At 37.5% G+C, this 23,814-nt stretch overlaps 1 protein-coding gene across 6 annotated transcripts in view; it reads right to left on the minus strand.

Moving 5' to 3' along the window:
• The window catches only part of adcy7 (adenylate cyclase 7), a 77,993-nt gene that overhangs the window by 27,577 nt on the left and 26,602 nt on the right, over window positions 1-23,814 (minus strand). For 3 of the 6 annotated variants that reach the window (XM_041984095.1, XM_041984119.1, XM_041984087.1), the window contains exons 2-5: window positions 5,330-6,082; window positions 1,680-1,877; window positions 1,350-1,514; window positions 727-876 (exon numbers count right to left, since the gene is read on the minus strand). In XM_041984095.1, coding sequence (XP_041840029.1) covers window positions 727-876; window positions 1,350-1,514; window positions 1,680-1,877; window positions 5,330-5,494 — 678 coding nt within the window. In that variant the 5' untranslated portion in view covers window positions 5,495-6,082. Of the gene's footprint in view, window positions 1-726; window positions 877-1,349; window positions 1,515-1,679; window positions 1,878-5,329; window positions 6,083-6,399; window positions 6,423-23,814 lie in introns of those variants that run through there. The other 3 variants (XM_041984102.1, XM_041984109.1, XM_041984127.1) reach the window with 3 other exon arrangements.

The following is a 23,814-nucleotide window of genomic DNA, read 5'->3' on the forward strand; positions in this document are numbered from 1 at the left end:
CATTTTGCCAAGCAACATTTTAAAGGAGCACACTGGGCTCTTCCTGCTGAAATTTATGTGGGAACACTGTGTGAGTATTATTTCGATTTTTTGCTCTCTTTGGTTAACTTTATGGACCATACTGCCTTTTTTCCCCCCACTGCCAGCTCAAACACAACAGAAGGTTGAAATGTTAACGGTTATATCATTCCTTTCTGCCCTGCTAGGCAACACTGCAGCCTCCTTGCCAGCCTCTTTTATGTTGTGCACGAAGCAAAGTCACAATAAATGACAAAATGGGAAAATTGTTTTTAAAAGGCTTCTGAAGTCAAAGCAAGACCGCACAAATGCATTTAATAAAAGGCATCACAGGAAAATCTAATTTGCGAAGGATTCGTTAGTCCCAAAGAAAACATCCAACGGAGAGTCAACATGAGAGCAGCCAAAGGCCGAGCTTGGAAAAGAAAGAAAGGCATGGTGATAACAACTGCTGATGGGCTATTTTCATAATTTGTCTGTAATGCCTCTAGTCATTAAAGTTTTCATAATATGGAAAATGTTGTGATACAGCGGTAGTAAAATACTCCTTACAGTATACTCAAAGTACCTTAGCAATGTCACACAGAACAACTCTTACAAAACTACAGATATATTTAGGTGTTGAACAGTTGTAGCTTGTATAAGCCAAAATTTAAAAGGCGTATGGTATAAGAAACTGCTCTTTGAAAGCCACTGCATTATACAAACCTGTTGTCGTTTTTCTATCTCAAGCTTCATCCGCATGCTCAGGCACATCAGAGTATCTTGGAAGGTCTGCCTCAGTGTTTTCTCCATAAGGACATTATGAATGGCTCCCACTGTACTTCCACATAGAAACACCACTGCATTTGACAGCAGCTAAAGTAAGAAAGACATTACAGATATTACAAGCTAAAACAATTGTTATGCTCACACAAGCAGGCTTTTATCTGAACTTCTACTGAACGTTAATGATGTTTTGACAATCATGGACAAAATTAGAAACAAAACTGATTGTTTTTTCTAATTTTGGCAAAGAATTACAATATTAAAGTCTTAATTTAAAGATGCTCTCATATATTTTTTATTTAGTTGTTTTTGTTACCGTTGCCTTTACAGTATCCAGATATCTTTACAACTGCTGTAGATCTACATCAAATTTTTGTCAAATATGTTTAATGTACCCTAGGTATTATTGTGCAGTATAGTACAAAATAGACAAATAAATGGGTTTATAACCTGTCTTTCTATTTTTAATTTAGGAGTTTGATTGATTTGAATTGTTTGTTGCAACATCAGAACAACGAAAACCACAGGCTGATATGTTTACATCATACATTAAATGCTTTTACCTGATTGGAAAGATGAGGAGTAGATGTATTACTGTATACTGCAAGGTGCAATGTGAGAGCTATAATGTGGGACAGGGAAGAGATGACACTCAACACCACAGCATACCACAACTGGAATGGCAGCATGGTGTAAACTGTGAAAATGATGAAGAGGAAGAAAGGCACCTGAAAACATAAAGGAAGAGTGTTAACTGTTTATTAAACTTAGGAGTTTAACTAATGCTGCAGAGAGTTTTCCAACTGAATTTTCTGTATTTAGGCATACACAATTTATGTGGCCCAAGAGAATCATTTTCTGAAATGCAGTTGTGACAAAAACATAAACTTAACCTGGTCCCAAGGCAAGACGATCGAGCTGCTGAAAATAAAGGTGTATCCCAAGGTGAGATGTGTGGCCCAGATAATAAGGCCTAGCAAACGCCTCCATCGTTGTGAAAGCAGCTCTGTACACACCAGCAAAAACACAACCAGGAACACACCCAGGCTGCAGCTCACCACGCCCACAAAGGCATAATGTTGATTTGGTTTCTACACAAACAACCAGAGAGAGAAAAATAAACACACATTTCATTATAAAATAATTGTCATTTTGTCTTATGGGTTTTATTATTTACTATGACAATTCATATTGCTGTTTCAGCTTTAATAAATTACATTTGAAAGCATTTTAAAACAATGTTAGCAATATAAAAATTGTACTGTAAAATACAGAAAGTGCACTACCAAGAGTGACAGTGAATCTAAGCAACATCTTTTTAACCTGTTATTACATCCACCTGCTGAAGGATGATACACTCAACAATTTTTGCAAATGTCCTTATTCTTTAATTAAAGATAAAATTTTCACTACATAGTTCAACCTAATGGTCTAATTAGTGCTAAGAGGTGAGCCCCATGTGGGATTAATCTCAGTTATATCTGTCCCTGCGTAAAGTTAAGTAAATATATATATATATATATATATATATATATATATATATATATATATATATATATATTTAAAAAAAATGTAATTTAAAATGACACAACAATATTTGAGTATATATCGTGTATGTATTTGGCATGTAAATAAATTCATGGAAGCAAGAAGTGTTTAATCAAGTGTCCATGTGATGTACAATTGTCTTGGTTTAAGTGGAAGCAAGAGTGGGAGTTGGAGTGAGAACATGAGAGAAAACAAAGGGTTAAAAGAGCACACAAAAGTGAGACAGATGCACAAAGTCAATGTTAATAGATGAGAGGAAGGCCATTGCTGCATTGTATGTTGAGCTTTGTGGTTGCCATGGCAGCACTGGAAAAGGCCAGATCTCAACTAAACCATTTTCCACACCGTGTATCTGTACATCTTGATGAAACCTTTTTGGCAGAGAAAGAACAATTATACTTTCTTACCAGGAAATAAAATCACATCAAGAGTTACAGCTATGATGTTCAACACATGACACCAAGGATAATAAAAAACTCCAGCAGAAGGAAAGACAATACACTGTACTGCTGAGTTCTGAAGTATTTGTCTTTTCCTTTCCTTTTCAATAAGGCATTCACGCCCTAACTTTTTCTTTCAGCTGATATATCTCTGTCAGTAACAACTAAAAGCACCGTGGTGTCTTACACTAAGTGTAACAAATTTAAAATGTCTCAAAATCATTGGCAACAACACAGAAAGCTAAATTTACAATGGCTGAAAAATTAAAATGCATACACTCCACTTAGAGTGGAGTGGAGCCCTTACAGGTCATAATAACTGTACATCATTTTTGGAAAATAATTAAAAAACCCAAACCGAGTTATCTGGTGAACTTTGAAGATTAGTTAATCTAGTTTTATTTTCAACAATGCTCTTCATCGTACGTCCATGACTGAAGAGGGGTTATATAAGGGAATATTGACTTTCTGACACTGGCAGCCACCCCTTGAACAACACTGTGTCTCTCCTTTAAATTTAACAACAGTGTTATACAAGCTCTGTTCCAACATTTTCTTCCATCCTCCTCTGTACCCCTGGCAACTCATACGCTGGCTCAACTTTCTGCATGCAAGAGAAAAACATCTTAGAGGAAAAGAAAAAAAAGGATAAAAGAACTGAGATTGATTTTCAGGGGACAAAGCAGGGGTAACTGAATTTTGCATATATAATATCATGTATACAGATCTATTTGTATGCCTGGTCAGGTCTTCATGGGTTGAATGGACCATAAAAACCGTAGGACTAAAATCTAAGTGAGCATCCAGGAGCAGGACAGAAAATCACTGTCTGCATGTATACATGCGAAGTGTAAACATGAGGAATAGAGCCTTTGTCTAGGAGTGCAACAAAAGGTAAAGGGAGTGTGCCACAAAGCCTGAACCAACACAATAGAAGGAAGGTTAAGTTGGTTTTTCCAAAAAGGGAAAGTAATATAATCTATGCCGACAGAAGCTGTCAGTTCAGTATATGACCGGCTGGACTCACTGAACTGCTGCTTGCCTTAGTGCCAAAATCAACAGTGACCCAATCAGAAAATCAGAAGTCTGAAATATGATAACCGCCTCTATAGTGTGACAATTGTTTTATGCTTCATTTCGGTTAGTTTGATCATTCTGGTTTTAACTTCTGGGTTTTGTACTGTATCTAATATAGATTATGTGTTTTTGTACATACTTTAATTAAACCCCCAATCTCCTTTTTTGGACTAAGGTGAGACAAACCCTTGACAGACAAGTTGCTTCTTCAATTCTATTATTACATGTACTTCATCTTGTTTTGATTATGAAGTTGTCCTCTTACTGTATAGGTCTCACCTTCATACAGTTACACAAAAACTGCTCTGCAGCTGCGATAGGATTGAAGGGGAGTTGAGTGCTGCTTTTAAGTTGAGGTCGAGGTAAAACAGAGTTTTTCACTTTTCATGTTTTGACAGTGAACCAAAGAATTCAAACTAAACTTCCAGCGACATCCTGTTTGAACACATGACATTACTGTTGATGTCCTAGTGCAACAGTAGCCTCCTAACACCAACCAACTCAGTGAATCATCCCAGAAAAGCTACAGAAAATGCTTCAGGGCTGTTAAAATTTTAAAGAATCTTTAAAAGATGCATGATTGATGTGTCCTACTTTTTCATTTCAATCCTTTGATTTGTAAATAAACCACAGCCTGGTGTTATGCACAATCAGCATCAAGCAGAACCTCTAAACGGAGACAGCAATTGTAATGCTGATGTTGTGAGTTCCATTATATGTAACACTTATAAATTTCCTCCTATAAGTGAAAATGTCTGGAGTTAGAAATAAAAACCTCAGTTAAGGTAAATCTATGAAAAAAGGGGAAAAAAAGCCCGCTTTCTTAATTGAACTGCAGCTCAAATAGCACTTGAACAGCTGAAATTGTGTTTTCTTATATTTAGCATCTTGGTTGGTAATTAAATAGGCTCAAAGATCATAACTGTTTTTAATTTGCTTTTCAAATATAATTACATCAGTCAGAGAAAAAAAACTCCCACTTATGCACCAGCTTATAATTACAAGTCTAAGTGGTCTACATGTAACATAAACATCATCTCAAAAGATCCTACATCTGTGTATAACTCTTTTGATATGGGGCCACCTGTGCTTAAGGAACACGCACGCAAAATTAAAAAATTCACACATTTCTCAGCTCCTTTTCCACAGAATCTATGAAAAAGTGTTTACTAGATGGCTATATATAATTTGATTTAGTAGTTAGGTGATTGTTTTTTTAATATCACATGCTTACTTCATGGTTGCAGTAGGTGCGCCTTTGCTTCTGCATTTTTTTTTGCTCACATTTTTTTTTATGCAATCAAGAATACGAATTAAACTAAGCCTATATGGCTAAGTCTTGGAAATAGTCATAAAATATTATATTAATTGATATTCCTAAATGGAAATAGACATATATGCTCTACTTGTCTGCTGTGCTGTGGAGACAGAGTGTTTTTACTGTATACATTTTGACAAATTTTGATGTGAAAACTCACCAATCCAAGGGCAAAGAAGAGGATGAGGAGAATTCCACAGTAGAGTATGGAAAGGCCCAGCAAGAGTACCAGTGGTTGATACTGGCTAATGCAGAAAGATTTGCGGTACAGTGCCTCATTTTTGAGCTCCTGATTGTTCAACAGGTACTTTCCTTTGGCTGGCATGGCTGATACTTCTTATAGAGGCATAGCACGTGTTGACAAAGAGCCTCTGGGTGCAGAAGTGTGTCTCCACAACTTACTTTGTTTCAGTAGGCCAGAAGTGTCTTTTAGAAAAAATGAATACATAAAAAGTCCACAGTTCTGGATTTGTGAGGAGCCCGTTGTTAGCTCATGACACTTAAGTGAAACTTGTGTCTTTTCTTTGTGTCATCTTCCTGATTGTTGTTTCTCGCAGCTTTGAGGTAGCTGTCTTAACTATTTGTCCTTTCAGTATGTCTTTCTTTTCTCACTGATTCTCCCCCCTTCACTAGTCCTTTTGTGTCTTCTATCTTCTGTCTGGTTTTGGTGAGCAGATCCGCTTCATCCTTTGCCAGCTACTGTGTTGCTCTCGTCAGTGGGTTTAAGTAATAAGCCTGGGGCTGGGAGACACTGAGGAGGGGAGCTTAAGAAAGGGGAGGAGGGGGGTTTGGAGGAAGAGGAAAAATAAAACAGGAGCTGGTTAGCGGTGCAACAGAAGTCAACAGTGATCCCAGCAGAATTTAGGATGTCACAAAGTGGAGAGGTAAGTAGCTCCGGTCCTTAGAGAGACACCTGAAAGGAAAAGAGAGGGCAAAACAAGAAATAGTAGAGAATTAAAAAATGATATTTTCCAAACTCTAATGGCAAAAGAACATAGAAGGACACACATCCATTATACTGTTTTGCAAGCAAAGACGTTTTAATGAAACTTCCTGTTATCACCCACAGTAAATATTTAAAGCTTAACTGATTGTAGAAGGACTTGGTTACACGCTTCAACCTAAAAACAAAGACATGTCTAATCATACATCTCATGTGATTCAGCAGGACTACTGTGAGAGTGAGACATAAATATCCGGATTGCTCAATGAGCATAAGCTTATTCATACCTGAAGAACATAATTCCCACAATCCACAAAGCCCTGTCTCTGTTTGTTGCATGGTCCAGTCTCATCCCTGCCTCAACTTTCACATGAAGAAGCCATAATCATGACTTCACTGGCAATAAAAAAAAGTTATGCGTCATTGAAAGAACTTCTTGAATCACCCAAACTATTTAACTCTACAGCCAACTCAGCCAACAAGACAGATGCACTGTGGTTACAGTAATGAGACACAAAGAAATTTGAACATAAACGTAAGGAAGACCAATTAAAAGCAATTTATTAGCATCAATGGTGACTCATTAAGGTTTTAATTATCACCTCAACACACCACAGTAATAACATCAATTAACCTTAACAATTTGTTTTTGGCATTTATCCTCTTTGTTTGAGAACAATCTGCTTCTTGCTAAGCGGGGGACCATGGTGTACTTGTACAACTGAGTCTGGAGGATGATGCCAGATAAGCTCTATCAAAACAAACATGTTGGACATGGATTGCCCTTATTTCTTAAAATAATTAAAATTGTTTTTTCACTGAGCTGCAAGAGGTTTTCATAATAACGCTGAACTATCGATGGACAACCTAGTCAAGAAAAAGAAACAAAGGTAGTAGAGCTGCTTTTAATAATAATAATAAAAAAAAAATCGGAATTACGTATAAAAATTATGAAATTTAAAAGAAAAAAATCTGAATTTACATGTGGCAGTCCAATTTTAACTTAATAAAAGCTCTGTACGTCCATTTTGGGACACCAGAAAGAATGCTAGTTTGAGGCTCGATGGAAACAATATGAACTTTGCACTGCTGTCAATAGAAACCTCATTTCCTGCACATGATCTGTTCAGTGAATGTATAAGACATGGCTTCATGTTTGTCTTTAACATAGCAACTGTGACAGATGCTATGTGCCATAAAACAAGTGAAAAAGGAGAGAAAAGAAAGGCAAAAAAGGGAAAAGGGGGGAAACTGGACATAAACCTGTTAGTGAAGCACTGGCAGATACACCTCACGCTTGAAGTGATAAAATGTACTAATGAAGTAATCAGCGTAATGACTGAACTGATAATATTTTACAATCCTCTTTAAATTTCTCTTTTATTTCTGCTGCTGGACAGAAGATCATCTGCTGTTCTCAGCCTAAGATTATACACCAGAAGCTTGACAGCAATAAAATGGACTGGGCAAGCAGAGAGGTAAAACAAGCCATGCAACAGTGATGGGGGATTGTGCCCTCCATTTGCATCAATAAAAACCATCTGGCTTCAATGACTGAAAGCCTGAGTAGAAGTTTAGTGGCTGCTTACACTAGGGGAGTCATTTACTCTTAATAACTGCTTTGCGCTTTTATAATCACATGCACAAGAGCATTTATGGTTCTTCTTCTACCTGTGTATATATAGTCTTTAACAGAGCTATTTATCTAATTCAAAACCAAAAAACATCAACCTTTGTTTTCATTGTGATGATCCCGTTGTTTTAGTTTAACTTGTTAATTAAAACATGTCTAGATTTTAATTGTTTCTTTGAAGCACATTAAGCACAGTGGAAGTGATAAGGCTAAGCATCACCACGCTAAATGCCACTCAAAGACAAGATGCCTCTAATCTAACGTGCAACATTTTTTCCTCTAAGCGACTGCACAAGTTAAAGCCTCAGTGAAATGCTTATTCAAAGCTGGAAGTCTGATTACCCAAAGACGCTAGTATTTTAGGGGCTTGCCTTGTCTTTTATACAAACATTTGACACATCAAGAACCCTCATTTACCAGATGTTAAAGTGCCAGGCCCAGACTGTGCTTTTTGTGCTTTAGCTCTAAAGTTGCCATGGCAAAAAAGCCACACAATCTGACCTGTGGTTGCACTGCAGTATTGAGCGGTGAGAACAGACAGAGCTGTATGCTTCAGCGGAGTCTTTCAGCAAGTAGAGCTGAAACTGTGCTACACTGAGCATTTTCATTATAAAAGCTTGGCAGTTGAGGGAATCACATAGCACCCTGCTACACTGGCGTCACTGGATCCTCCAACAGCAGCTGACGTCAGTGTAAGCTTGTTTCTGAGATGCAGGAATGTATTGGCCCTGGTGTAAAACAAAAAGGGAAATAATGTGTTATTTATACTTAAAAGCTGTCCAAATGTTTAATTTGATGGACTGCTTGGATAAACAACATGTGCTGGTTGGGTTTTAAATAAATCAAGGGAGATACTAATAAATGAAAACATTTGATTTTCTTGATAGTAATACCAGGTAAATTGCTTGAGTCATAAAATGTATTTTGTTCTTTTTAATTATTTTAACAATATAGTTTATGGTAATTATTCTTGTAGTGTTGTTTTTCAAGTTCCCATAGCAACAGTGAAAAATTCCCAAAAAAGCCATGTTAGCTTAACTGGTAACACTGAATTCATCCTAGGAGTAAGTGTGAGCACGCATGGTTGTTTCTCTTGTTTGTTTCTGTGTTAGCACATGTGATGGACGGGCAGCCTGTCCAGCGTGTGCCCTGTCTCTCACCTGATGGCAGCTAGGATAAAGCAGCGTCCTTTAGCAGGAGTCAAAGTGGACAAAGATCTGTTGTGCGGTGGAGAAGCTAAGTGTTATGACGTGTTTATCACCTGTGCTGCTTTAACATGTTGTTTTTATTTTAGTTTATCTTGCCAGCTCAAGCTGTTTTAACCATTCAGCATTTGATGAACATATAGCATCACCCCAGGGGCCTATACATTGTAAGCCTTTTAGAGGACTACACATCTGTCCAGCCACATTAGAAAGATGACTATCTGCAGTGGAAGGAGATATGAAACAGCTGAACGTGTCTTTCTGTCTGTCTGCTTAACATGTCTGCTGCAAACCAAATTGCCCTTTTGAGGGACACATCAAAAAAGTGAAGTGACGCTTTTAACCAACCCTAACAAGGCATAACATTAGTTCTGAACTCACATTGTCAAACATTGTATAACTGTATGTGTTCACATAAAAAGGCAACATTTGCAAGAAGAAGGATAAACAAAAAGAAAGAAAGCTGATAATAACTGACAATGTAAAAGCTTAAAACAATAATTTTTTACAGTTAATTATCAAGTCGTTAAAGAGGTGTGTCTGATTAGTTATGATTGTGTATTTTGTTGAATTAAGTGAAAGAAGAGACTAGTAACAGTGTCTATGCACCAATGGTTGCACCGATGTCTTGTTTAACATTATTCTAAGATAACTGAAAAAAAAACATGAAACAGTGGCAATAATCTGTAATCTAGAACAAACCCTATTTGGGAACAGGTTTGGTTTAAAGCATAAATTGCTGTGGTGATAATAAACTGGTAAGTGAACCAGTTTCTGGACAGTGAAAATCCAGAATTGACTGTCACTAAACTGTCATACAATTCAATGCATTCTGTAGAGAGCTAAAAAGACTGGGGCTCTCCCAGAGAAAGACACTTTGCTTTTATGCTTGCCTTTGTGCTTGCATTCAATAAGCATAAAAAAAGACAAAGAGAGGCCTCTGTTAAAGAACAAAGGACCACATCAGGGTTAAAGGTGATATGGGTAGTAAAGGAATCCCCACAAAACAAAGTATTTCCAAAAAGAATTATGCAGGTCTTGTGGATCACAAACCCAACAATAACCTCCCAAATTACCCTTAATTCCTATTTATTTTAGAAATTGATTACAACAATTAATGGTCATTTGATGATATTAATGAGGTGTTAACAACCCCAGTTTGCTAAATAATGGATGAATGATTAAACTATTAAATAACTAAATCATTCATTTTAATACCTCCCATTATTTAATCAGTGACGTCAAAGAGTGCTATTTTCAGCTAATTTTACTCTGTTAGACCAGGCTGGGGTTAGACTGGCATTATAATCTTGCAAAGCATTAGACATACACAAGCCCTTCCATAAACAGATGACTGATGTATGTACAGAAATGCACTTGTGGATTAGATTATTGTCCTCTGTCTTTTCCCATATCTCCTCCTCTCCTCCCAGTACTGTGTACTGGTATTGAATTAACCACATTCACCAGAACGAGCTGCTGATACTTAACAATATTAACAGGATGCTATGTCAGCAGTGATTTAAGCTTTAAATGCCATTGCTTATAATGAATACAGGAAGTGCTGGCAAGAGCACCATGTAATTGGAAGCTGCCCGTTACTGCCTAAACATTTCACATGTACAGTATGTAGAAAGTGGGGCCAAGTGCCACCACCACAAGTGACACAATAAATATTTCTGCTTGACACAAACGGCAGTCCAAAGAACAGTTTATTGATTTAAAGATGCACAGAGTTTAAATCTAAATATATGTGCCATGGGGCAAATCCAATATTAAAATAGCATTGATTGAATTAGTCTAAGCCATTTCCTTCTCATGTGCCGTTTGGATTTGAAAACACCTGCAATCTCAAGAAGGAAGTTGTTTCTAGCATGCACCCAACTCGTCCTGAGCACGAAATTAGGAAGCTCACAAGATGATTGTATCACTTAATGAATTGAAAGTTATGGTAGTAAGTTAATGAAAAGCAGAAGTTATCAAAATGTTTTTGGGGAGGGGGGTTGGCTGTGTTTTATAAAAAGCCAATTCACAACCAAAAACATTTAAGGTTCCTTTTTCTCTAGAACAGGTTTTACTGTCTGTCTGTCTGTCTGTCTGTCTGTCTGTCTGTCTGTCTCTCTGTCTGTCTGTCTGTCTGTCTGTCTGTCTGTCTGTCTGTCTGTCTGTCTGTCTGTCTGTCTCTCTCTCTCTCTCTCTCTCTCTCTCTCTCTCTCTCTCTCTCTCTCTCTCTCTCTCTCTCTCTCTCTCTCTCTATATATATATATATATATATATATATATATATATATATATATATATATATATATATAAACAAATACAGAAAAGGTAAACAAAAAAAGAATGAAAAGAATGTGCCACACTCAGAGGGACCATTGTTTCCAGCTGTAGCCAGCCATGTCCCCGTTTTAGGTTTCATCCTGAAACACTCTTGCAAAAGGGCCCCTGTGTATGCCTGGCCCCTTTCTCCACCACCACCAATAAGAAAACCATAATTATTCCTTAGTATGCCAGCCAGTTCATTGCTGGCATAACCACTCAAAAAGAAACCTCAACATCTGCAACCAGCTCAGTAGAGAGCTGTATACTCAAAACCTAATGCAGATATCATGCAGACCTGCTGCAACAGAAATGGGTGACAGCTTCAGATCAGCATGATAATGGTCATTTTCCAGACTACTATAAAGCTCTGGCTGCTGACAGGGCCATCTGGTGCATGTTTTCTTCAATCTACTCTCATAACTACTGTTAACTATGTTCATGATTCATAGTCTATTGTATCTGTTGGCTCCATCAGTCAACGACATGTTGTTAGGGAGTATGAAATTCCTGTAAACACTAAGGGCTATCTAGAATATTTACACTGCCTGGCCGAAAAATAAATGCCACCAAAAGAAAGGTCACACACTCTTAATATTTCGTTTGACTACCTTCAGTTCTGATTATGGCAACATTCGATGTGGCATTGTTTTGATGAGCTTCTGCAGTGTCACAAGATTTATTTCCATGCAGTGTTGCATCCATTTTTCACCAAGATCTTGACCACTACGCAAAGCCTTTTCCAACACATGCTGAAGATTGTCAAATGATTTAAGGTCTGGAATAGAGCTGGGCGACAGCAGCAGACAGAGAGCACAGGGCTCCAGACTAACTTTGTTTATGAGGAGCACAGTGGCCCCTAACTTAAATTTTTAGGAGTGCAAGCAGAAAATTTAGGGGCGCACACTGAAATCACCTTGCAAAGCAAATATTCACATTTCCTCTAATTTTCACTGTATTAGTGATAAATACTTGAACAATAAATTCAGAAATTACAGTGTTTACAATTCACATTTTTTTGTGCAGCAGTTGACATAACATTAAAAAAAAACATCTTACTGGCTGCACGAATACAAAACAAGTAGACAAAAAACTTGTCAAATCAAATCAGATTTGATGTGATTTTCACTTTGTAGTTGAAGCCGAACGGCAACTTTGTCACCATCATCCCTAATGGGGCATGGTATGACTTCTCTATGTAGTTCCTGGCAATAAACAGCTTCAGGGACTGATGATCCTCTCAGCCGCTGTTCCCAACTCCTCAGTAAGAAAAGTCTCTAATTAGCATAATCAGCCAAGTACATATAGTTGCAATGGATGCTGCCATAAAGAGGGATGTAGTGGGAAAGAAAAAAATGATAAAAAGACAACCTAAAATGTTTATAACCGCAAAAATAAATAAATAAAATAAATAAACAAAATAAAATAATTCTGTCAATATTTTCTTTATTTTTTTAGTTCAGTTTTTAAGTGTATTTGTTTTTTAATTAGGAGTCTGTAACATGTCACAACACTTAACTTTTTAAATATTTTTGTCCACACTCATTAACAGACGTTACTTTCTGACGGTAAGTCAGCACAGGATAATCCAGCAGCAGCTTTGTACGTTTCATTTTCAGCCTGGTCATGAAACAGAGGTGAACGTCGTCTGCTCTGAATACAGCTGCTGCTGCTCCGAGAAGACCACACCTTTTGGACGGGGAGGGATCTGCGCAGCACCCACTCCTCACTGGGAAGAGTAAACTACGTTCATTCACAACAGTCTGTAAAGGTCTCTGAATCGGTCTGTCTTAGACACGTGACCTAACCTACCGACATACCACCCGCCCCCCCAGGGCGCCATGTTGGTTGCATCTCGGAAATCAGCAAGCAACACAACGAGCAGTATTTTACTCACTTGCCAGTATGGATAAAAAGAAGAATGATGAGAGGATACCGTACAGGGACAAGCTTATCAAGGAGGCCCGGGGTCCGTATTTGGCCAAACTGTCAACAATCAATAACGTAGATCCTTACAACCTCAAAGCTAAGGAATGGAGCTTTGATGCTACATTACTACCTCCAACCTCAATGCTGGACATAGCAAGCTACGTCATTTATGGTATTAGTGCTTACACGTATGAACAGTTCAGAAACTACAAATCTCTGGAAGCTCATGGACATTTCAGGAATGGCTGGGTGCAGGTTCTGTTCACATTTCCACCGCAGGACTGCACAACACAGTCTCACTGCAAAGGTAAGCTAACCTGCTGTTAGTGAAGTTATGACTGGTGGTTAGGGTTACTTTACTTGTTTTGTCTGATTTCTTTACTTATTTAAACTCTGAGCATACATGATTAATATGCATTACAATGTTGCAAAAGAAACTACTTTGTATTTATATTACATAACTCAGAAAAAGTTTTAAATGATCTAATAATCCTACCACATGGTCATACAACATCATTACTCAAGTTAATATGTCAGTCTCCCTCCTTACTCTCGCTGCTTCCTCTTTAGCTTCAAAGTAGAGCATGCCCACAGCAACTGCAAGCATTTCTCGGTCCAGTTTTACAGTTTTCAGTTTATTTAATTTTTTTCAAGCAACGTCTTTGACGTCATCAAGTACACTTCTCTTCCTTCCATCCTCAAAAGTTTGTACTTCTGACAAGTCCATGTTAGCAAGTACATGTTAGCATGTACATAAGTGCGTTCTAATCGTACTTGGTATTGACAAACAGCCTTTCATTTTTGGATTCAGCAGTCTCCAAGCATCAAATAAGTTTAAATCAGAACATAGTATCTTGGTGGCTACAGCCGTTCTAGAGGGATGCATGGACTTCACAGGACTCTGATCTATTTATCTAGAGCTCTGGCTATAAACATGCATTCAGGTTGCCGCCCAAAAGTATCAGAGATGAAGTGCTAGAAGACAGATCTGCCACCAATTTGCAATAGAAATTAATCTCAAATGTATTGGGGGAGTAAATGCATCCCAGAAAATATCTCTCTATATAGGAAGCCTGATATTATTACATAGCCACCTTTGTGATCCTTTATGTACTTTTCTAGAGTAAAAGGCAGCCTTCTCTCTCTCTCTCTCTCTTTTTTTTTTTTTAACAGCTTGTCCATTATCTTTGGAAAGCAAAGACAATGCATGTGCTCTTAGGCTGGGAATGTATAACCGTGTCCATGCAAGTTTGAAATGAGCAAAATCACCTCTTAATCTGTCACTTTTGATGTGTGACCTACATCCTGTGGCATGATCACTGAAAGGTGTGTCCACATAACGCATGAGATAAACGTCTGTTTCTCTGGCCAGTTCTCAGTGGAAATAAGGTGGAGTACACAAAAGCAAACATGGATTTCTCTGTGAAAACATTCTAGATTAACTTTACAAGCAAGTATTGTTTCACATTTATGGAGAAAGCTGACAAAAAAGCTTTCAGTGCAGTCCAACTGATAAAAATGTATACATACGGTAATGTATTTCAGATTCTCAGTACTAGTTCCAAATTGTTAGTTCAACAGGATTGGATACCATTCTGCAGCAAAAACAAATGAACGTTAATAAATCCTTGACAACAGTTATTTCCACGACACGCTGACAGCTTGTGATTACATAATACAGATTTATATTACACAATGTCAATGAACATCATGGCCAGACTTTCAAATGCCCTGCACATGTCTGCATATAAAGATTATATATGTATATGTAGGTCAATAATAAATTTATGTGACTAACTGGTAATATCTTTAATGCAATTGATGCATACATGGCATAACAAGCCCATTCACCCATCATTTCTCCGTTATGACGTCAGGACATGGAGGCGTCTAAAGGCAAGATGGAACAGTTGAGCCTGCTGACTCTATGGATGGATTTGAGAATAAAAAGAACAGTGATGGAACAACACATGGGCGTTGCCCTCGTGGAGGATGATGGTGTTTTAACACTCACACTTTTCACATTAAGAGGGTTCCACCCCCACACTTTTTTTCTCTCTCTCTCTTCCTGTGTTGTGCACAAACGTGGCTCTCTGGTCTTCTCTGTGTCTGCTCCTCCTCTCCGTCTCCTGTTGTTCCATGAATCATGACGGCTGATGGTGATCAGCAGATTGGCTTTTCTGGCGCTAGTACCGTCTCTCTTGTAGCATTTGTTTATTGTTCAGGTGAGAAGTAAGAATATAGCAGTTCATTGTTCACACCACCATATATTTACCCCAAAAAATTGTCTTTTCTAGACCCGCCCCTGCATAGCCGAAGTATAAATCCTTTCTACACCTGTCGACTACTGTGTTTGAGAAGGGTCCTGACAAAAAGAATGATTTGGGGTAAAACTTGGTGCCTGTTTGAACAATGAACTGCTAGTTTCCTGTTGTTCTTTTTATTCTCAAATCCATACATCCATACAGAGCCAGTCAGCTCATGTTTTTCATCTTGCCTCTAGACACCTCCATGTCACGCCATCATAACAGAGAAATGGCAAATTTTTTAGGCTTGTCATGCCGTGCATGCATTAATTACATTAAAAATATTAAAACTTTGATAGACCTCTTCTTAAAGTAACTCAGGTATCGAACTGGTACTCAGTATCGTCAGATAACTAAACCCCAGGTATCGGAATCGGTATTGGACAGAAAAAAATGGTATACGAACATCCCTATCCCTAACACTAACTATTTTGGTTTAAAAAAAGGGTACTCTGTATTACATAGCATGAGACAAATAAGACCACAAGTTCCCACACAGATTTCCTGGTACCTTTAAAAAGAAATTCATGCTCATACTAGTTGGTTTACTGTGCAAATACAGAGGTACATCTGTGTAGCATTAAACGAAAGCTTTTAGAATGAGGGGATTAACATTCCCTGGTGAGTCTATGAGCAACGTGAGACTTCATTTCCCATAATATTTAATTCTGATGTTAGGATATGATGAGGTTTTGGTTGCATTCCAACTTTCTGCAACATATCATGCTCTTCATTTTAGCATCATTTCTTTTAGGTTTCTAAAAGAAGGAAAAGTATTATCTAAATCAAAGGTAGAAATGCACATTTTCATCTTTTAGCTAAAGCCGTACATTTCATAAAAGGTAAACTGACTATTTAAATAAGAAAGAGAAAAATAAAAGACTGAGTATATTGTAAATGCCCAGAAGGGGAGATCACTTTGTACCTCAAGTTTACTTATAAATAAGGTTTATTTGCAGACAGCATATACAGGAAGCACATAACTGGTAGTACAACAACTATAACAACCATGGCATTGGTGCAATGAAAAGCAACTTTTTTGATAATATTAAATCTGAAAGATTGTCTAACAGTGCTTGTTGTTATAGTCCACAGAGATATGGAGAACTGTTTCATTCATAATTAAATAAATAAATAATTAATAAAAATATATATATACCATCAAATAAATACAAAATAAACTCATAAATGAACATTTCTCAATTAATTTAATTTAATAATATATTTTAATTATTCATTTATTTAGTTTAAACTTTTATTTATTTATCTATTCATTTATTTATTTATAAATGCCTTTTTATTTATTTATTTATTTATCTATTGCTTTTATTTTATAATAGTATTTCATTTAATGTGGAACTTTTAATTTGCAGTCCCATTTTTATTTTGCTCTTTTTATTTTGGGTTCTTATATTCAAATGAAGGGGCATGGTTACCTGTCTGGGTTTGCACCAGCATGTCAACTCACACCGGGAGCGTGACGTGCCACGGCATGCCCAGTGTGAGCAAAACCATTAACTAAAATGGCCACAGTTGATGGACCCGGTGGAAACTGGCCGTCATGTCATGGTCAATGTCGCAGCAGCAACTTGTCAGCTGTGTCGGAGTTTACCAATGTCCTCCTTGCTGCAACATCGAAATGGAAAGTTCCCTGACCTGCCTCCACCTTCATCCTGGTCCACCACACCCCGCCTGGTGTATGGCTTCGCTGATCTCAGAGCAACATCACTTCAAGAATTTAAATAATTAGTTATTACTTCGTGACCCTGAAGTGGCTAAAACAAGTGTAAATAATAAATGGGCGGGTAGTTACTAATGCTGAATGATATGTCAAAGTAGACTGGACAACATTTGTGTGGAATGATGAAAGCTCTCCAGAGCAGAGCTGGAAGATGCCACCAGGAAAGGCAAACTACAAGTAGGTCAGTTGGACCTGTCATGACCACCGTTGCTGATAATTATTAGTTGCTTAAAATCATTGCCAGGTAATTGACAACATATTGCACTGCATATTTGTCCTTACAAATGAGGAAAACTTGTTATAACAGAAATAAGCAGGAACAGAAAATACTATTTCATCTGGGATTAGCAACCGGGGGGTGTGGTGGGCCAAGGAGAAGAAGCAGGCAGGCAGCTATTGATCAGAAAGATAGAAATAAAAAGAAAAAAAATATTATTGTTGCTGATAGTTTAAATCTCAAATAATGAGTGCAAGACTTCCAACAATATGTCAGTACAGGAAATGCTCTTTAAAGAACTGTCGTCTTGTTTTTGGGGAAAAAATCCCTAAAGCAAGAGGTTAATGACTCTTAACAATAGACGGTGATTTTTGAGCAGCCATAAAGTGGCAGTTCTTTATATTAATTTTTATTTTGAGCACTCAATGGTAATTGAACAAATAAATAGAAACCTCCCAAAAGTTATGTTTGCTGCCGCACAATGGACACTATTGTCATGTTTGAACTTGCTCTTTCTCTATGTATCAATTTCTCAAAATTGCTTAATCTTCTTTCAAACACCTGATGGGGGCATTTTCAACTCATACAATTTCTTCATCACTTCAGAACAATTATATAATTCATTCAGTGATAGTGGGTGAGAAGCCAAGGAAGATGAACTGGCTCATTATTTGTCGAAAGGAACTGTGTAGAGTGGGATCAAGGGGGAGTAGAAGCACAAGGTGTAGGTGTTTTACTATATATCAACCACATAAAACCTCTGAGCATTTGGAAATTATCTCAAGCCCTTAGTCACCTTTGGATTATTTATACCAGTGGATTATTGATCTGTATGCCCTAAAAGTCCATTACAACAACCTGGCAATTTGATTATGGCCAAAATATTCCTTGAGACTTAAAATAGCATTAATGCTACCCATATATTTTACCACAAAAACAGATAGGACGTTGGGACACTTGTTGGGCAGCAGTCATCCCTATTGCTGAGGTTCAAAAAGCTGCCTGCCTATGTCTTAAACAAAGAGGATATGTGAGTAAGCTTGTCACGCTAACAAATTTTGCTGTGCAATAATTTTCTCAGAAATGATTGAAATAACCAATAACATTGCACAGAGCGATAATGTTGTAAATGAGACCATTTTCAGCTAATATAATGACAATGCCATAATAATGCAAGTACACCCTTTCGAAGATCAATAAACATTCATTTCTAAAGAGCATTTTACACTAGAACTGGAAGAAATGTAAAATAACAAAACTAAAACAATAAATAGAATGGACTCTCAGTCTCATTAACAATGAATGAAAACCAAACACAACCAAAAACAATAAGTATGATAGATAATAAAGTCTCTGTTCTGTAAACAAAACTGTCCTTCAAAAAATATATTAAAAAAAATATTAAACATGGGGCTCAGACATGGAAAACCGGCAAAACTGACAGTACCATTGTATTAAAAAAACTAGAAAAAATATACTGCACATCATCGCTGTTTGTTAAGCTTAAATATCTCCCATCATCACTGCGTGTCAGACCAAAAAGTAATGCAGCCCACTGGGAATTCTCCCGAACCTCTGATTAGTCGGCATTGCTCTTGATGTCTATTACAGCGTGACAAATCTGAGGTTTAGTGTGAGAAACCACTCAAATGTGCGAGTCTCATGGCCGATGCGTGAGTGTTGGCAGCCCTGTAAAACAAATGTGGCATACCGGCTCGCACAGGTTAGTGCTTCACCACGGTCTCGTGCTGATACATGCTGCTGTCAAGTATGACACGAGAGAGATCACTCCACAAGAAACCAGAGCATTCAGTCGGGATACTCCATAGTGAAACCTGTTGTCATACACAGTCTATGGTAAAGTAAGATAGAAAAAAAAACAACAACAAAAAACTAATGAAAATTATTGTGGCCAGCAAACTCATCATGCTCATTTTTTCTTACCGTGCAATTAATTGACTTATTGCTTATCGCAACAGGCCTATGTGTGAGAGTTGTCAAACACAACCAAAGACCTGTAAGACGTAGTTTGATTAACGTACCTTGGATATCTCTCTGTTACCTGGGTTGACTTACCTGGACATTCAGAACCTGGATAAGCTGTACAACGAAGCTAGTTATCAACTCGGTAATTCAACCCAGGGTTTTCCGATCTCAAGCAGTGCATGCTCACATTAAAGAGGTGCAGTTTGCAGCGTTTGGCCAAAGAAACCCTGCAGAGCAGCCGAAATATGAAGAATTAAGCACATCATCCAGGTCAAACATAAAACTGTTGCCATAGCAACAGTCAGGAAGGAATGCTGGCAGATAATTCCGACTTTGTTAATGCATTTATGCATAATTTTATGTATTTATAAATACATAAAATTATACAATATTAATTCACTGGACAATATAAACGGACATCACTCTGATCACTCAGTTTTACTTTATTACGTTTATTATGTTTTCAACAGCATATGCTTGTTTGTTGGTCTGTTAGCAACATAACTCAAAGAGATATAGATCGACTTTGGTTGAATTTTCAAGAAATGTCAGAAATGGAAAAAAACAAGTTTCATACGCTTTCTAAGTCTACTTATGGTGGGTTGCTCTAATCTTGAATATATTTATTTATGAAAAAAATAAGACAACGCATCACTAAAATGCAGCAAACTGCAGTGTTTTAACGTTATTGGGCCCCAGGACAAGACACTTCACTTTAGTCTGATGATAACGAACATGTAATTAAGTGTGAAAACCAATTGTCCTCAGCCTATGTCCCATCCATCTTCATGTTTGTCTGCACATGGCTGAATTCCCTCATTGACATGTCATACAGCTCTACAGGCCAGGTAATGAGCCATTGATTTGATTCAAATGTGTTGGAGAAGCGACACATCTAAAAGTTGCAGGATAGTAGATCTCGAGGACTGGACTAGGGCAACCCTGCCCTAAACCACTCTCTGTTAAGGATAGTGTTGCATTTGATATTTGATTCAAATTTCTTCTATCAAGAATATACAAAGTATACTGATATTTCAAGCAGTCCATGATAATGGATCTATAGATATAAATGGCATGGTCATAACTAACAACGTAATCCGTCCTGGCCACTGTCAAGACATTGTTAAGAATACTTGAGAATATTTTTTAAAAATGAAAATTGCACGATGGAGAATCCTTAGATGTGTACTTCATGTTATCTGTGAAGCGGATAGAGATAAGTCTTGTAGTATGAAAGTATTGCATTATGAGACACAAAGTGAGCACTACAGAGACTTTGCTGCATTGGGACTTGCAGGACCTCAGACCGCACCCTTTTTTTGGCTCAGTTCCACAATCTTCCTCTGCTCATGGAAAAGCAGTGGGATCCTCTTAGAATTTAGAACAGTTATCATGCTTGTTTTTATGCAGTTCTTGTTGTGCGTAAAGTTAACTCCTATGTCAACTATGTGTAGGAGCTTCTCTGTGCAAAACCCAACATGTTTTGCACAGCACTCTTATGATGACTTTGTAGAGAAACTTCTTTATATCTTCTTTAAATAATGTATATATATATATATATATATTTATATTACTCATGAAGAATTGAGGCTTACTCAAAACAGATCACTGAACGGAGCATGGATGTTGTTCAGCACATGGCTGCTGGTAATAACTTTGTCTAAATGTTATTTAAATCAGTCACAAAATGGACCAATATAATGTTTATTTTTACATTTTAAAGGTGGATCTGGACAATGGGAACTGTGCATTGTGCATCATGAGGCTGACATCTATACGGTAGCTTAACATTATACAAAGCACTCAGTCAAGGAAATCTTGACAAAAGTTTGAAAAAATGTCCAAAACTATATGCCCAAAACCTGCTCAGTGAACATGCCAATCTAATTATTGGCTGCACATGTTGTGATATTGTAAAACTCTCAAATGAGAAAGATGAGCAGGCAAGACAGAGTTTGCTTTTAGTTAAGCAGAGACATTTACAATATTTTTATTGTGCTGTGAATAATTAATTTGTTTGCTTTAATTTAGACCGAAGATTTTAAAGGAATCAGCAAGCCAGCCAGGCCCAAAAGATGATGTGCTGGGCATGTGAGAGAATACTCTGCATTCTGATTATTAAACTGCTTGCTGAAATGTTCAGAGAGTTTTTTATCTGCTGATGCTGCAAGTGACATCACCAACTTAAGTTGTAGCCATTCCAGATGTCTGGAGAGTAGCCACAGATTGTCTCTTCTTGATTAAGGACAATCAGTATTAAAATTAACAAAAGAAAAAGGATGAAGGTGAATAACCTGAGAGGGTAGAAGGACATACCTACAGCATGCAGATTAGTGTTGGCTTGGGGCTGACCGGACAGCATTATGTACTAACTCATACAGAAAAAGACATTTTTCAAAACAGAAATGGGATCTGACCATGATGGTGCAAATATGGCATATGTGGCATTTGCTACCCTATAGTCAATACATTAATTTACATAAAAGTTTATCCATGATAAGATTATAATATTTATACAAAAATAATTTAGCTTTTTCAGATCACTGTTTATCCAACATAAATTTTATAACTGAACCTTGATATCCCAATGTTTCCCCTATCATTATACTGTGTGTGTGTGTGTGGCTGGCTGATCCCAGGTAAAGCTAGAAACACTTGTGGTCCAGCGAGGAGCAGTCAAAATATTTCTCCTGCTCCAGTGTCAAGCTGAGATTTTTTTTTGTCCATCACAGGAACCCATGCATACAGCTCAACAACCTGAATCCACAGTCATTGTAGTAATTCCTGAAGTTGGATTTATTCTCACACGACGTGTGCATACGGTCGGTCATGCCGTCACAACCGCGTGACACCCACCTCTTCAAGACCTGACATGCACCCCTACTATCAGCACGGTTACATGAAGTACTTCCTTTTGATTGGTCAGTTTGTGATTAAATGTTTCGGAATTTCTGGAGCTTCTCGCTAAATTTCTGCAGTAACTGCGGAAGAGAAACTGCAACATGACGCTGTAACCCTATGCTCGAGTGCGAAAGCACATTTCACCAGCATCAGCTATGCCGGCCCTACTGTATGCTGATGGTGTGCAAGCATAAATCCAGCTTTAGTCGTATTATGGATTGAAATGGATCCAATAGATAAAATGAGCTAATGGCAGTATATCCTCACTAATGCCGCCAAATTTACATATTTTAGTCATATGCTTAAGAATGCTCAGATTCTTTCTGATCGCATAGCTTGCCAGTCCAGATAACAGGCACATTTGGGCTTAATCTGGGCTACTTTTGGAACTTTTGGCTTAGCTATGGCATTGGCAAGTGTTGCGTGGGCCAGATGTGGTCTAGATGTCAGTTTCCAACCTGGACATAGGCTACAGCAAGCGTCTTGTGGAATACATGCAGTCAAGATAACAGTTTTTGTCTTGGATGTGGGCCAGAAGTGGTCCAAATATGAGAAGCTGATGTGGACTTAGATTACAGCAATTTCCTGTTGGGCCACTTGTGGTATTCATGTGGCTGAATTTCAACAGCCACACTCACAAGGAGTCAAGGCTATATTTGGGCCAAACATTTTTTACTATTTGGGAGGTGTGTTCCTTGCTTGTGGAAAAAACTGATTTTTTTGGAAAAAAATACATTTACTTAAGGATTTTCAAGTTTGTCAAGTTGGTCTGGAGCATCTGGGAAATCTCCCAGATTTGTGCTGGACTCCCAGTTTCCCTCAGCATGGAATGGATAATGGCTCCAGCCTCCCTCAAATATTTCTTAAACTCTCTTGAGTCTTGGAAGAAATGTGTACTGCATGCAGAAAATGTCTGTGAGAGATTTCCAGCAGGCCCCCCTATTTAAGAGTGTGTAGAAGGTTGTAACACATAGATGGTAATGAGATCCACACGTCACACCATAACAACAGATAACTGTTACTATGCGGGAATCATAACACTACCCAACTTATTTAAGAAATAACTTACGATCAACAAAAATAATTCACAAATTACTCTCAGACCCAAGCATCAAACAACTAGTAGCACTAATATTATTATCACTGCAATGTCATGTTTTTTACTCAGTTTCTTTCTTTTACAATTTTCTTGTTCAAATGTCATAAGTGTACTCAGAGGAAAACAAATTATTTATTTGCCCAAAACTATTTAAAACACACAAACAATTATAGGTTGAATAAAACACCTCTTCATGTTGAAAATACAAAAAAAAATAAAATCTCATGCCTTTCAAAATTATACAGCAGACTTAAGTAAACAAAAAGTAAACATCACCTTTATGAAGGTGTGATTTATTTATTTGTTACATTGCATTAGTTGTGATATTATGTAATGTAGAAATAGAACCAAACTGAATTCTGTTGG

Source organism: Melanotaenia boesemani, chromosome 1, assembly GCF_017639745.1.
Source record: "Melanotaenia boesemani isolate fMelBoe1 chromosome 1, fMelBoe1.pri, whole genome shotgun sequence".
NCBI lineage: Eukaryota > Metazoa > Chordata > Actinopteri > Atheriniformes > Melanotaeniidae > Melanotaenia > Melanotaenia boesemani.